This window comes from Phlebotomus argentipes, unplaced genomic scaffold (genome assembly GCF_947086385.1).
Source record: "Phlebotomus argentipes unplaced genomic scaffold, Phlebotomus argentipes genome assembly scaffold_18, whole genome shotgun sequence".
Taxonomy (NCBI): Eukaryota; Metazoa; Arthropoda; class Insecta; order Diptera; family Psychodidae; genus Phlebotomus; species Phlebotomus argentipes.
In genome coordinates this window covers 4310864-4325953 of record NW_026776177.1, presented here as the reverse complement: position 1 = coordinate 4325953, position 15090 = coordinate 4310864, and the positions used below count along the sequence as shown (strand labels likewise).

Genomic DNA, 15090 nt, shown 5'->3' with positions numbered 1-15090 from the left:
ATTTGGTGCTCCTCGACATTTTTATGCGATTTTCAGCCTCAGAGCATGATTCTTGGGCATGTTAGGCCAAATTATCATGCAAAATTACCGAATTTGTCGATTTGAGTGGAAAATCGTGCCATTTTCGCCCGCGAGGTGTGCGAAATGTGGCAAATACATGAAAAATCACCTCTCTACGGTGATCCCAAAAAAACGGATGTGTTTACAGTTATGTCCGGCACATAGATATGTAGGGAATTTCATCCTTTTACTGTGAACTTCCGCTTAAGACAGTAAACAGAGTGCAAGTATCTTATTTAATTCGTTAACTAAACCATTGCGGTTGACAGCTGCACAGTGCCGTAGTCAGGCAATTGCCGAGCCGTTGAGCGGTTTTTTTAAATCACAAAATCCTCAAATTTACTGCAGAAAGCATTAAAAATCATGAAATAAATGCTTAGTAGAGCATAAAAAGCATACACAAGTGCAACATGAATATATTAGCTCGTTATCTTATTATGTTTCACAACTATTTACCCGTCTTTTGACTTAAGATTCACTCAATAATTGAAATTTGAGCCTTTAGAAGTGTTTTGAGAGCTATCTTGAGGCCAAGATGTCAGTGGAGAGAAGAAAATCATGAGCGCGACTGTTGAATTCTATCCTGGACTGGAAATTGTCTTCAATGTGCATGCAAAATTTTCACCACGACAGAAAGAAGTGGAAGAAAAGCTGCAGGAAATGTGTTAATAAAACCATTGTTGATTTATTGGAATGTTTTTTTTCTCTATTTTTTATTTACAATAATGATTCTTCAACAGATTTTTTGCAACCCTGGAGCGCATTTCCACCCCAAAAGCGCCTTATTTGTCTTCAATTCCGTGGGGAGAAAAGAAACAAAATGTAAGTAACGCTTCACATATAACAATTTTTGTATCATTTTTTAAATACATTTAAAATTGTATTTTTGTATTTTCAAAAATCTTTTTTTTTTCACTAACATTGACGCTACAATTGAATCGCCACCGCATGCAACGAGGGTTTTAAACTATAATTGAGGAAAAGAACTAGAATAGCGTGGAATATAATCCATGATATTTACATAATTTTGGAAATATTTCTTTTATACATTATTCTTTTATGCTTTTTATCTCTCTGTTTACTTAAAAAACTACTTCCGCAAAATACTGATTTTCTCCAAAAAAAAAACATTTGCCAGGGAGAAAGAAACCGATCTTTTTTTTCGGGGGATTCAAAGAAGAGCAGAAAATTTGGAATAAAACCGGAGAATTTAGAATCAAACTAAGAATTTCATTGTCCTACTAAAATGGCCCTCAATGATTATTATTGTAGTTGTGTTGATACTCAATTCGGTGTTCACCCTTACAACTTCGACTCCACCATGTCGATATTCAGTTTGTAGTAGACGTAAGGGTAGTACTCGGACTGACCGAAGCCCAGGCCAGGAATATCAACGGTCTGGAAGGGAAGAAAGCATTAACATCAACTCTCAAGCTCAGTGCGAAATCTCAACTCACGTCAGCATTGCTGCCGCCAGTTGAGGCGGCGGAGCCGTCCAGGTGGCCGTACAGCTGATTGAGCACGTCGCGGAGTCTCTTGGTGCTCTTCTTGTGCGGATGAATGAGAATGGCCTGGAAGTTGACGGGCAGCCCGTAGCGCAGCACCGATTCCACGAACACGCGCAGCGCCTTCACGTGAATCCAAGCGCAGAAGCACTCGCTGAAGTTCACCTTCAGCCATCGCACCAGCGGCCCAAATTGCTTCTTCTTGTCCGTCACCAGCTTCGTGATCTCATTCTTCCCGGCCGCCAATTCCTCCTCATTGTACGTGAACTCACGCACCACGAACTTCTTCTCGCGCGCATGCAGCTTGAACTCATCCACAACCTTCTTGAACAGCGTCACCGTGTACAGCGCAAAGTCCTGATCCTGCGTGATGCACTGCGTGGATCGCGGCACAATCATGTCCGTCAGCTTCTCATAGTGACCATTCCAATCCTGCACCATTGCCCTAAACACGAGATAGAGAAAGATATCATTGTCTCACGAGTCGTTGCAACATTACAGATTTCGTATTTCAAATTCGTAAGAGCTACCAATTTGATGTTTCAACTTTATGCTTTTCATAGCTAATATTGACGGCCACCAGGCGGCTGCTAGAGTAAACTACGAATAAAGTATGAACGAGAAAGCGTCGCAAGGCAAAGTTTGGGGTTTATTTAGTAAGAATTTCAGCTATCAGAAAATCATTTCATTGCGGCTACTTTTCAGAAACTACCAGGAGTTTTCGACGAATTACCGAGGGATGTTTTCAACGCGAAAAATAATTCAGACATCTTCAAGACATTGAGCGTGTTTTCGATGGAATCTTTAAAGGATTATGTCTTTACAATAAGCAATAAATGGAATAAAAACCACTTAGTTTCCTTGAAAAAGGTCGCAAGATATCGGGAAACACATAACCTCAATTTGGTGCAACGAAATGTGCATAAATGCCCAGAAAAATCCAATAAATGTGTGTTTATCCACATTAAAAAATAATTATTTAGAATTTTCCGGCATTTCTTGTCTTCACGCGACGAAATATATATGAATTGCGCTTCAGACGTCAACGTTTGAAACGTTTCGTAATCTTGCAACACCTTTTCTCGAATTCATATTTTTGACATCTTATTTAAAATGCTATGAATGTAAAGTTGCAACGAGCGATAATTTCCCTCTGCACAAACTCACTTGGGCACAATCACGAGCAAAGTGGTGAGATACTCAGAATCCAGGATAAAGTGCTCCCTCTTCACGATATCAGCCAAGTTGCGAGTCAACAAACTTCCGCTGGAGGGAAAAGAAAGAAGTGACAAAGTTAGAATATTACGCAGATCCTTTTAATATTCAAATAGAATGTGAAATTTACGTTTGCTTCTTCTCCAGGTTCTGCAAGTTCCCCTTGAGACTGTTATAGGCCGAGGATTTCACCTTCAGATCAGCATCGATCTGGCCGACTTGCTTCGAAATGATGTCAGCGATATTTCTCAGCGATTGCTTAATGGGATACTTGGCCATGTCCCACTGAAAGCGGGTGATGTACGATGGAAGATCAGCTGGAAAAAGGGCAGAAATTCACATTCAATTCAGTCTTCATCACTTCAATTTCTCCAAAGTTAATCGATCATTTCAATTGATAAAGAATAATATCTACTGCGACAATCCATGCAAAGTGCCTTGAAGCCACCAGAGAAAGCCAACCAGGCGCAAGGATACATTCTATTTACAAATGCAATATGATTAAATATTGATTAACACCATCAATTGAATTGAGTAATATCGCCACACTATATCAAATAAAAGCGTGAAAGTAGGACTTGCCAGGACGATAGAAAAAGGGGGGCCTTTTGTTGGCCGTGAACTAAAACAAAAACAGTGGATAAAAATAAAATTTCATAATCGAAAGTGTGAGAAGAATATAGAGAAGGGCGGGAAAAGTGCTGCTTCACAAATTCTCTTTTTTGAACAGAAAGTTTGGTCAGGAAGAGAAAAACACACACACAAACACACACGTTTTTGGATAGCATCTCATAAACGACGAAAAACACCTTCTTCTCTTCATTTTTTTTCGAGCTCTGCAGGAGAGGAAACACAGTCTGAGAGAGAGATACAATATAGACAGAAATACAAAACTGGAAAAAGAGTCATAAATAATTTATAGACACATTTTCCCACGTGATGTTTATGTATAGAATGAGCGTCACTTTGATGTAATAAAAAACCCCTAAAAGATAAAATTAAAAAATTGACGAATGATTTCATAACAACAGTCAACTCATCTTAAAAGCCATACCAATCATTTCCAATGAGGAGAAGTCCGAAGACAGAGTTGAAAAATATCATAGATAAGAGATGTCAAGAGGACAGAATTTTGCGTAATTCTTTTCTTTTCTTTTCTGTTGTTATTCAAAATGAATTGACTGTCCAAAATGTGATCAATCAACACAATACATTAATTTCATGTACATCAACATCGATTTTACATCTTGCAGATGATTTTCAATTTCTCAATGAGAATCTCACGATAAAAAAATTGTGTAAAATAAATTTTCAAAAAATAAAACACTGCCAAAGAAAAACGAGTCTCTCAACAAACACTTTGTGATGAATTAATGATCTAATAATATTTTTTTTCGCTAAAATCAAAGAAATAAAGGTGGGTGTTCAAATGTGGTGACAATGCTGTGGCTGATCCTCTTTTTCACATCTTTTTTTCTTTCATTCATTTGCTTGTCTTTTGCTAGCTGTTTGTTTGTTTGTTTTTGAGTTGCTGACCTGGACTTAGGGGGAAACTGGGTGGCTCCCTGAGCCCGTCCTCATCGTCAGGACTCGATCGACCCTGACTGCTGCTGCCACAGCAACTGCTGACAGGCGATGATCGGTGCGTGGCTCCACCGCCACCTCCGCCGCCGCCATTGCCACTGCCACCCATGTGCAACTGACTCGACGAGTGACTCCTTTTCGTGTGTTTGAGTGTGGCAAATGGAGCGTCGTTTAATAGCGATCGCGATCAACCCAAAGCCCACCAACAGAATTTCTCTACAGTGCTTCTTTTCACCCACCCACAATCGGGACACACTTTGAGTGATCCACTCAAGGGGTTGCTAAAAGGATGGATTTTCAGTGTCTCAACATCAACGATTCATTCTATCATCTCTTCCGAACTCGATTATCAAAATTACTCCAGTTTTGAAGCTCGAAAGGTGAATTTGCCAGCTAAAAAGCTTAAATACTTAATCTTCAATCGAATATTTAGGGTTTTACGAGAAGAATGTGTGAAGAATTGAAAGATATGAAGTTATTTAAAGCGCTTTTTAAGAATAAAAGTAGCAAAAACAGTATTTTTTTATCAGGAATTTTTCCCAGCTTCTGTTAAACGCTTAAAATATTTTTTTTTCCACTCTGAACTCCCTTTAGTCAAGTTATTAAAACGGCACGGCCAATTGTTTTTCTCACTCTATTATATTTACTCTCCTACGTTTCGGAGGTCAGTTTCCTCCTTCCTCAGGGATGAAAAATTTTTAGGGTGAGAGATGTCGCCAAAATAAACGGAGGAAACTGACCTCCGAAACGTAGGAGAGTAAATATAATAGAGTGAGAAAAACAATTGGCCGTGCCGTTTAAATAACTTCATTCAAATCCGGCTGATCGATCTACAATCCCTTTAGTCAATCGTTTTTTACCTAAAATCCCGCCTGAAAATCTTGGGTAGTTCTAATTCTATTTACTTTTATCACTCTGCAGTGATTGAAGTTTTCAACTCTTACCGACACTTATCGGTAAAAATCACAGGTAATTTCCCTTTTTAACACAATTTAAACAAGAAAAATAGGACTAATTAGTCCTTCAATCGTAAAAATTAGTCGATTTTAAATATTTTCCTCAAAAGTTGTGTTAGAATAGAGAAATTGCACGCAATTCGTAGCGATAAGTGTCGTAAACTTCAACCCCTTGAAGCTAGACCAAGTGACACTGCATCCCCAATATCAGCAACCCCTGATGGATCCACTCGCGATCGGGATCACCCAAAAGTTGTCCAGCTTGACACAGTACCTGCTCTTCTTCGAACTTTTACTTCTGTGAAACCACCAATCAAAGGGATCCGCATCGTGATTATGCGTCCTAATGTTGTTGCTTTCCTTCCCAATGTTGTTGCCACAGTTGCACTCGGACTCACACCGTTCGGAGCCCGTGGAATTCGTGAGACTGCGCTGACAGGACGGATCGGTCTCTTGCGTCTCCTCCTCGTCGTCCGGCGGACCCGGACCTTGGCGAACAACGCACAACCAAATATACAGTATTTCTCACTCTCCTCATCTTCAATCTACAAACACAACTCTTCACTTTCCCCTAAAATCTGTTTCTTTTTCCCCACTTCATTTTCATACCTTCGCAAAATAAGGCAAAAAAAGTATCGCAAAACAATATAATTGAAGTAATCAAAACAACAAATTATAAAGAGAGGAACAAAATAATAATAAAAGAAGCAATATAGAGAAATTTCTGTACAACATAAAAGTGTGTCTTTTCGTGGGTGGAAATCAAATAAAATCCATAAAAAAAAAAACAACGAGAAACTAAACTGTGATGTGAGATGTAAATTGCAAATAACGATCATCCAATTGTAAAATGCAATTTCATTAATTTTTCAGCACTTTCCTCTAAACGCACGGGCCAATTTTTCACGATTTACTTTTCTCTCTCTCTCTCTTTCTGTCGAAAGTGAAACGACCAGAAAAATGCCACGCCAGAAAGTGAAAGAGAGGAAAAGTGGAGGAAATCCAATCATTATTTCAGGGATGTGACCGCTTGAATATTCCAACAAGGTCTGCAATATAAATATCCTCAATATTTCAGGAATTTTTGCCTCCTCATCGGCCAGATTAAAAATTAATTAATGACCAATTGCACGCGATCTGTCAATAAAAATTTATCCAATTCAAATTGAATTTCCTCACCAATCATCAAAAAAAGGGGTAAGAAAGAAAAAAAATTCTACTTTGTCGTGCAGCAGGACAATTTTCCACTCTTTTTCTCTCACTCTAAAACCCCCTTTCGAAATCCAATAAATGCAAAATTGCCACCCAATTTCCACAATTCTTTTCCAGTCTTTTTTTTATCAATTAGTGTGCAAATAACAAGACAAAGAGAGCAAAAAACACTCAAGAAAATCTAACTAACACGAAAGTGATCAAGAGACAAGCAAAAAGACACAAGAGATTAAAAACCAACAACAACATTCAACAGAAATGCAACTTATAAATTGTTTTTTTTTTAAGAAAATTGTGACACACAAAAGAAAACTACAACTTCTTTTGCGCATTCATTCGACTTTTTGGAACTTTTTCAAGAATAGCGACATCAGAAGTTTTTACCGATGAAAGTTAGAAATATAATAGTGGAATGGGAAATTATTCAGTGATTTTCACCAATGTGTCTTGTAAAATAAAAAAAAAATTACAGTGAGTCGCAAAAATGTCATCAATTCTAAAACATATCCAAACAGTGATATTGAGAAATTTCACTCAAGAAATCCTCAAAGTTAGATCACAAAAACACACATTTGCATCTCACTGTAAAATGTCTTCTCATTCCCAAATCACTGCCTCAAAAATGCCCCTCAAACATCATCTTAGCTAATAAAGGAAAAATTAAATACAACTTTCACTGTTCAATAGATGGAAATTGCTGAAAGTTTTGCAAATTTTCTATTCAATGAAATTTCATTAAAATCACTGACTTTTTTCGCAGTGTAAAACAGAGAATTAAGTAAATGGATCGTGAATGATTCAAAAGACACCGAAATAAAGAGAGTAAAGAAAGAAAAAAAAAACAGACAAAGAAAGGAAAAAATAAGAGGAAAAAAGCCAAGATCCATGTCAAGAGAGTTATTCAAATTCAGGAGTCCTGCAAGAAGTCTTTTTCTGGTGAGGGAGGCCAAATTTGGAAATGTAAATTCAACTATATTTGGCGGCATCTCATCTCCACCTTGTTCGCACACAAGAGAGATTGAGACGACCGACAAGAGAAGGCGAAGGAAGAGACACGAATAAAAACTCAATGTCAATGCCAATCGAGGGGTGTTAAACAGAAAAAAGAGAGAAATCAATCTGAAGTCTTGTTTTTCGAGGGTGGAGGAAAAGATCGTTGGACTCACTGTTGTTGGCCAGCAAGTTTTCCTGCAACTTGTCACGCTGATCCTCAAGCACTTCACCCAAATAGGCGGCCACCTTGCGCGTGATGGACTCCACGTAAGTGTCCAGCTTGCCAAGATCATCAGACAGACCGACGAGTTGATCCAGCGTGCCGACTTTCAGGTCGGGAATGTGCATCTTGAAGTTCTCGCACAAATTCCCCTGCTTGCTGGTCACGTTGTTCATCGTGTCCCATGTTTGCTGGCAGGTCTTGTCGCCAGGAGCGGATATTAGCCAGTATTCGGACATTTTCGCGTGCTTCACTCACAAGAATTCCCTGCAAAGGACAAGAAAATGCACTCAATTTAGACATTATTGCCTCTGTGGCTTGAAAAGCTCAACTCTTTCGACGTTCTTCACACCCAACAATCATCACACGATAACTCAATTAATTGGACAATGAATGATCCAACAGAGAGAGAGTCCTTAAACATTGTGTGTAACACATTGTTAATGTGACAATGCGAACCGATTGATTACAAGCTTTTCCTCTTTTACATCTTCAGCCCAATCACGCGATATTTTTCCAATAAATTCACACCCAAAGTGACTTATTTATTCCCTTTGACGGATGTTCGCGGAAGGGTTTCTTGGAATAGAAAATCCAAGAAAATTCAATTAATTGCAAAAATGATCCCAAACCCGCCCGTTAAATTCAAACAATAATCATTTTGATCGCCAACGATCGATTAATCGTTGTCTTCCAGCCCGATTTTGTGATCTCTGCGCGCGCTCTTGAGCGAATATCCTTATTTTTAGGACCTCTGGGTGGGCAGCGTGAGGCTCAATAATTCAAGTGGCCGGGAAAGCATTTCCCAGCCCATGAATTATTCGCACAACCTGATCGATAGAATGCACGGCGAGCCTCAGAGACTCTGACATGCGAGAGGTCAGCTGTTCTCTTCGTATCAGTCACATGACACCTCAGCTCGCTGTAATATTCCAGCCCGCTCGGCCTCCACCGGGGCCAGCCCACTGTCCAGACACTCTCCAAGTGGGAAAATCACCCGTATTGCCTGGAAAATGGGGAGGAGAAGCGAGCAGGACGTCCGGAAAGGCGCCCGAAGGACTTCACTTTCCGCGACACTCCCGTGGCTCTTTGGCCATGTCCTCCGGATTTTCCACCCTCGCACTGTCTCACTCGGCTCGCGACTGACTGGAAAAGCTGTCCAGGCATGATTTTATGCGCTCTCCCAGCGGGGAAAATTGATTGTGACCGCGACAAGGATCTCTTCTGCGCCATCCCTTGTCAAGGGCCCACTTTTCCACCCTATTCGGCACACTTCCTCGCCACGATGGCCCTCAATAGTAGTCAGAAGAGTCTCCTCAGATGATACTTTACCCTGTTACTCCAAAAAGTGGGTGGAAAGGTCCTGTTTTGGGGGCGAAAAGTCGAGTCGAAAATTCACAAATTTTCACTGTAAAATCCCGTGACTTTTTGCACTGTCAAAAGGCCCTCTCGCGGAATTCAACCGAATCGCCCAATTGGGAACATTTGGGAACAGTGGCGCTGCAGTAGCGCGGCACAAAATTCTCCCGCTCAATTTGTTATCAAGTTTATCAAGTATAATTTTTTCCTCCTTTTTATGTTCATATTCTACGTAATAAGAATACTTTAAGAAGTCGTAACGCATGATAATAAAGGTGATGTCGCTATTATTCCCGAAATACACACGATGGCAGAGAACAAAAATTTCACCTCCAAAAAGATCGTCAATGCTATTTGCAGAACAAAACACTGTTTATTTCCATAAGAATTGCTCGTTCTTATTGTTGGATAGCCTCAAAATCTCTCAGAAAGAACAGAGAGTTGAGAGATCGAGGGCGAGTTTATTTTGGCAGAAACAATCATTATACAGCGGATGAAAAATGGTTTGTTTGAGAGGAGAAGAGATACAAGAAAAGGTGCCAAAGTAGATGTAAACAAAGCGCCAATAATTTCAAGTTCACTAAATATTTACACCACGCAAAGATCTCAGAATGGATCTTTAATTGTTAATTACGTCACAGACAAAAGTGGATAACGCAAAATGGGGTTTATCAGTTGGAAAAACGAACGAAACGAGCTGCTTTAGAAAGAGAAAAAATCTAAATTGTCTAATTCAAAATCAGCTGATTAACTTGTTTTTTTTGAAAATTTCAATTGTATTTCATTCTCTGATTTTAAATGAATTCAGCGCTAATTTGAAGCAAGAACATTATATTTCCGGTGAATAAAAGCACGTGAAAGCACTGAATTGAACTTCATTCCAATATTTCCATCGAAATAAATTACAAACCTTGAAATAATGTTGAATTCTCAGCTGATTAACCCCTTGGGAAAGTCCAATTGAGCTAATTGCGCGCCGATTGTCTCCAGGTTTACGCAGAGAGCAATTAAAAAATCGCATAATTTTTACGTAACTCTTTTATTGACTCTTTCAACCATTCTATACAAATATTCTATATTTAATTTATTCTCTAGAGATGTTGGAAAAAAATCATAAACCTACAAAAATATTAAGAAAGACAATTCGCTAGGCGTTCCGACTAAGGAAAATAAATAAAAAAAAAATTCTCTAAGAAAAGGATTTGCAAATTGAACTTAAGACACTAAAACAAAGAAAAGGATGTTAACAACCGAATTTATAAAAGGAAATATTTAGGTCCCATTTGCCGAATGAAAGTGAAAATATTTTTAATACATCGCTTCGCATCATTTTCTGGTTCTCTTTATATATAAAAAAAGAAATTCTATTCGCTAGTTATTGTCACGATTTTTTTGAGTTGTTTCTGATTGATTAGCCACTGATAAAACGGCATTAAATTTCTTCTTTATGATATTCCATCTTCCCTCAAACTGTGTCAATGCGTCTCGCGAATTGGTGGAGAAATGAAGTTGAAGAATGTTTATTATAAAATCAAAAGTGGAGTGATTTTATTTCCTCTTCGCGCGCGCGCGGCATAACACTTTCCCAGAAGAGCGCCAAAGTGTGAATAAGAGCCTCTGTTACACCAGAGCACGAAAACAAAGAGAAAACATGTGCAAAAAAAACCTCCACAAATCACCCACAATTTGCGCCTCAGCCACCAAAAAGAAAATGAAAAAAACCACCAAAAACATCTTCGTCTTCTGTCGAGGAAAAACGGCTAAACAAGAGATGTCCATTGAAGAAAGAGGTTGAAAGTAAAAATTTCACTTTTTATGACGTGTGACACTCTCGAGCGCGCGACTCTTTTCTTTTTCATTGCCAATCTTCTTTCTTTCCTTCTCAGCGTGCGCACAATTTGACCATTTGAGAAGAAATTTCTTTGCGCAGTGCTTCTCATTGAGAGTTGAATGCTTTTTTTCACATCTCAGCGCGCGCATTTATTGCATCATTGCGTCCAAGTTTGAAGAAGAGCAGAGAGAAAAAGGCTCACGCGGCAAGACATTTGGTATTTCCTCGTTGGAAAATCCAAAACAGACGTGCATCTTATGCAATTGTGCCACTTTGCAGACCAAGTAATCTATATATTAACAACATGCAGACTTTTACAGCTTAAGCCCTGAACTTTGGAAAATTTGTAAAAACACAAGTATTGAACAATTGTAAAAGAAGGAAAAATACATTTTTGAGAAGCACTGCGCTTGAGGATATGAGAAAAATCAATTGCACTCAATCAAATACTGACGATACTTTGCTTCTTATGCCAATCTAGCGATTCGACTTCCCTTTTCTCCTGCCCGGATTGTCTTTGTATGTGATGGAGCGAGCGATTTCTTGTCTGTGTTTCTTTTTGCTACTTGGGCACGCGATCGTACTGCCTTCGGTGCATCTGATCGATGCTCTTGAGGAAGAAAGTGCCGGGAAACAGTCGATCCACGGCTCCCGAAGGCTCCAGTGGCGCCTTGTGATTGTTCTGCTCGCGTATCTCGAGGATATCACTGAACTCCTTCGGTGACACCTTCTGACGCTTCTCCAGCTTCGGCAGAACGTCCGACAGTTTGTCCAGCATCGGCTGCAGGAGCTCCACATCATTAGTCACCGAGATTGAGTACAGTGTGGACGCCAGACCGGATCCATATGAGAATAGCGCCACTTTCCGCCCCTTCAGACTCTCCGCGGTGCCGGTGATGAGGTAAGAAATGAGTCCAGAGTACAGCGACGGAGTGTACATGTTTCCCACCTGCGGAGATTCGAGATGAGAAGCAAAAAAAAACATGTTAAATGAAAATCAATTTGATTAAATTTCAATATAATTTGAATACAGTAGTAATTTATCTATCAATTCACTTTAAACTCTCCCCGTGTGAAATTATATCAAAGTTCCACGTATTCATATTATCAGTTAATTTCCCCCGCGTTTTGTCTCTTCCCGAGAATTCTCAAAAGAGTTTTCCCAACACAAATTGCCTATTGCATCAGCTCACCTGACTGGCGATGAGGAGCGATTTGGCCGTCTTGGCTTTGAACACGTCATCGTAGTAGCTCATGAATGCCTTCTCCACGTCCTTGTCGAAGTACGTGTCCTCCAGCGCCAGTTGCTCGAACTTCTCGAAGCCGGGAAAGCGAACAAGTCGCCGCGACGGCGGCGTCATGAAGTAGTCATTCACGCCAATCCTGGCCAGACTCTTCTGCACCAACTTGCAGAAGGGCGTGTGGAACAGCACGGCATCGAAGGCGTCCAGGCCCACGGCGGGCGAGTTGGGCTGCAGCGCTCTGGCCTTCTCGCAGTACAGCTGGTAGCAATTGTCCAGCGCATTGAGATAGCACTGGATGGAGAGCTTCCCGTCCACGGTGGGATACTCAGACGACAAGTCGGGCTTGTAGAAGTCATACGCGTGCTTCATGTAGATCGCCCTGAGCCCCCGATCGAGCACCAGCGGCGCATTGGGGCCCACCAGCATCGCCACAGCGCCCGCTCCGCCCGTCGGCCGCGCCGAGCCTTTGGCATACACCGCAATGTCGCCGCACACCACGAGCGCCAGCCGGCCGTTCCAGCTGCTCGACTCCACCCAGTTCACGGCGTTGAAGAGCGCCGCGGTGCCGCCGTAGCACGCATTGGTCGTGTCGATGCCCTCGAGATCCGTGACGCCGTGCGGCGTGAAGAGTTGCATCAGCACCGACTTGACACTCTTGGACTTGTCGATGATCGTCTCCGTGCCCACTTCGAGGCGCCCAATGCGCGCCGGCGGAATCCCGTGGCGTTCCAGAAGATTGCTGACCACCGTCAGGCACAGGGAGTTGATGTCCTCGCGATCAGTGCAGAAGCCCATCCGCTTCTGCCCAAGCCCAATCTGCACGGAGAGAACATTAACAGTGCAAACCAAAGGAATTGGAACACCTCTCCGTATTTATATTTAAATAAATAATTCCAAGTGCAAATAAGAGATTCGAGGAAAACAATGACTGAACAAATAGATTAAGATTTTGTGAAATTCTCAATAGTGTGTAGAAAATGCTGAATGAATTCAAGTGTTGATATTTGTCCACTTTGATTCTAGAAAAAAATCACTTGTTTGGCTCTCTTCCAGCGAAGGTCGTTTTTCGTTTCAGGCGATTTTCAAATCTTATCCACTTACGATAATGATTACTTAAGATTCGACAAGAATGTCTAGAATAAATCGACGGGTGAATAGAAAACGATGAAAAGTCAAAATCTTCATTTTTTTTTTCAAGAGAGCGAGTTGAAAATTTAGCGTAAATTTCGGGGCGAAAGTTGCCAAATTTACTTTAAAACTCTCAAAACACATTCAAATTGCTCTATAATAATTATTTTGTGAATATTTCAGTTGTTTTTATTGGCATTTATTTCAATTTTTACTGAAATAAGGCAAAATTAATTTAAAAAAAAACTGAAAATGTTACTTTTCATACTTTATGAAATTTTCTTTAAAATTTTCAAGTGAAAAATCAAAAGATATAAGAAATATTCAGTCAAAATCTAAGAACATTAAAGGATAATTCTGAAAATCTCAAATTATATCTCAAAGAGGCGTTTTATGCGTTTTAACTGGTGGAAAAGATCACTAAGTCGTGTAATCTCAGAATAAATTCCGTCTTTTAGTTGCCGATTTTCGGGAATTGGTCACAATTATTCCAGAATATTCTAATTTTCTTTAAAAGCAGTTAATTTAGTTGCGAAGGTTGTGCGTATCAATTATTCAACAACTTAAATTTTTCCATATTTGCATTTTTCCACGTCGCAAAATTTGTATTCACAGCTGAGCAAGTTTTTTCTTCGTGATAATCTGGGGAAATCTAAGCAATCTCTGAGATTCTGAATGTCTGGAATTCACTGATTATGTGACGATATCGCGTGTTCCCATTCCCATGATCGCCACTGTGTCACTGTTCACGACACGTGGGATGAGTCACAGTCTGCACTTGGACACTCTTTCCCGGAATGTGGCAGTGAAAGCCTTTCGGGGGGAGAAATCTGGGCGCACTCACCGTGTATTTGCCAGCCGAGACGCCGTCGAAGGCCTCCAGCTCCGTCTGGTCAACGTACAGCGAGGGGAAGAAGAGCTCAATGCCCAGAATTCCCACGTTTTGCGGCCACGCCATGTCTGTGGGCTGGTTAGCTCAGCTGCTGGACTCTGTTGTCTCGTGGGGCTGGTCAGCAAATGGGCATGGAAGTGGCCTCAGCGCGCGCGAGACACTTTCTCTTTCTCCGCCGTGAAACACCACGAACTTTCTCTCCTCGTCACTGTCCCCGAAAGGCACTCCTGGCACACCCGGACGCGACTCGCTGGCGGAGGATTCAGGTGGGCAGTTGCGCGCCCCAGAACAGCCCTGTAGGGAAGAGGTTATGTCACACTGCAGACGTGAGCTTGACCGGATCGCGGATCGACTCGACTTGAGCGCGGAGGATCTGAGACTGACATCAAAAAGACTTTCTCGGAGAGAAAAGAAAACACTGACCAGTCCCCACCATCTCCACACTCCACTCGCGAGACGTTTTCCTCTACGTCCGGACACTGACAGCATGCGCAAGTGCCGATTTTCTACACGCCTATTAATACACCGCGCCTCGCGACGTCGCGCGTAGATAATTGGGAATTTACTACAGGCGTTCCAGATAAGGGAAAAGTCTCTCCTATAATTTCCCTTAACTTTCATGCGTATGGCTAACTGGAAAAATAAATGCTATGATTTTTCCCTTCTCTTTTTGCATCCGTTTTTCCAGCAATTAATCATAAATTGGTAATAATTCTTCTGATCCTCATATTCCTTAGAAATAGTTCAGCGGACAAGGGGAAGATAATATGTCTTAAATCTGTACACTACTACCAAACATTTCCAATTTTCCTGACACTTCTAGAAATTGAAGTTTTTACACGATTTCCACATCAATTCCCAAATTCTAATGAACCTCAAAATATCACCAAA

The 15090-nt window shown here is 40.8% G+C and overlaps 2 protein-coding genes across 3 annotated transcripts; both read right to left on the bottom strand.

The window, feature by feature from the left end:
• Window positions 1–740: 740 nt before the first annotated feature.
• LOC132261116 (V-type proton ATPase subunit C) lies at window positions 741–9194 on the bottom strand. 2 transcript variants are annotated; one of them, XM_059759683.1, is made up of 8 exons: window positions 9078–9194; window positions 7699–8012; window positions 5595–5808; window positions 4317–4498; window positions 2911–3097; window positions 2733–2831; window positions 1518–2010; window positions 741–1458 (listed from the first exon to the last, which is right to left on the bottom strand). In XM_059759683.1, the coding sequence occupies exons 2-8, from the start codon at window positions 7982–7984 to the stop codon at window positions 1363–1365; spliced, it is 1557 nt and encodes a 518-aa protein (XP_059615666.1). In that variant the 5' UTR covers window positions 7985–8012; window positions 9078–9194; the 3' UTR covers window positions 741–1362. The 2 variants fall into 2 exon arrangements, with proteins under 2 accessions (XP_059615666.1, XP_059615667.1); XM_059759684.1 differs by lacking the exons at window positions 4317–4498; window positions 5595–5808.
• Window positions 9195–10135: 941 nt separating this feature from the next.
• On the bottom strand, window positions 10136–14684 carry LOC132261117 (hydroxymethylglutaryl-CoA synthase 1). Its single transcript, XM_059759685.1, has 3 exons — window positions 14152–14684; window positions 12129–12995; window positions 10136–11884 (listed from the first exon to the last, which is right to left on the bottom strand). The coding sequence occupies exons 1-3, from the start codon at window positions 14263–14265 to the stop codon at window positions 11498–11500; spliced, it is 1368 nt and encodes a 455-aa protein (XP_059615668.1). The 5' UTR covers window positions 14266–14684; the 3' UTR covers window positions 10136–11497.
• Between the last annotated feature and the right edge of the window lie 406 nt (window positions 14685–15090).

Coding starts and splice junctions, on each gene's coding strand:
- LOC132261116 (XM_059759683.1), bottom strand. CDS start 7,984: ATGTCCGAATACTGGCTAATATCCGCTCCTGGCGACAAGACCTGCCAG. Junction 2,832..2,910: donor AACCTGGAGAAGAAGCAAAC/GTAAATTTCACA, acceptor TTTTCCCTCCAG/CGGAAGTTTGTTGACTCGCA. Junction 2,011..2,732: donor TTGCTCGTGATTGTGCCCAA/GTGAGTTTGTGC, acceptor TCTCGTGTTTAG/GGCAATGGTGCAGGATTGGA.
- LOC132261117 (XM_059759685.1), bottom strand. CDS start 14,265: ATGGCGTGGCCGCAAAACGTGGGAATTCTGGGCATTGAGCTCTTCTTC. Junction 12,996..14,151: donor TCTCGGCTGGCAAATACACG/GTGAGTGCGCCC, acceptor CTCTCCGTGCAG/ATTGGGCTTGGGCAGAAGCG. Junction 11,885..12,128: donor CGCTCCTCATCGCCAGTCAG/GTGAGCTGATGC, acceptor GAATCTCCGCAG/GTGGGAAACATGTACACTCC.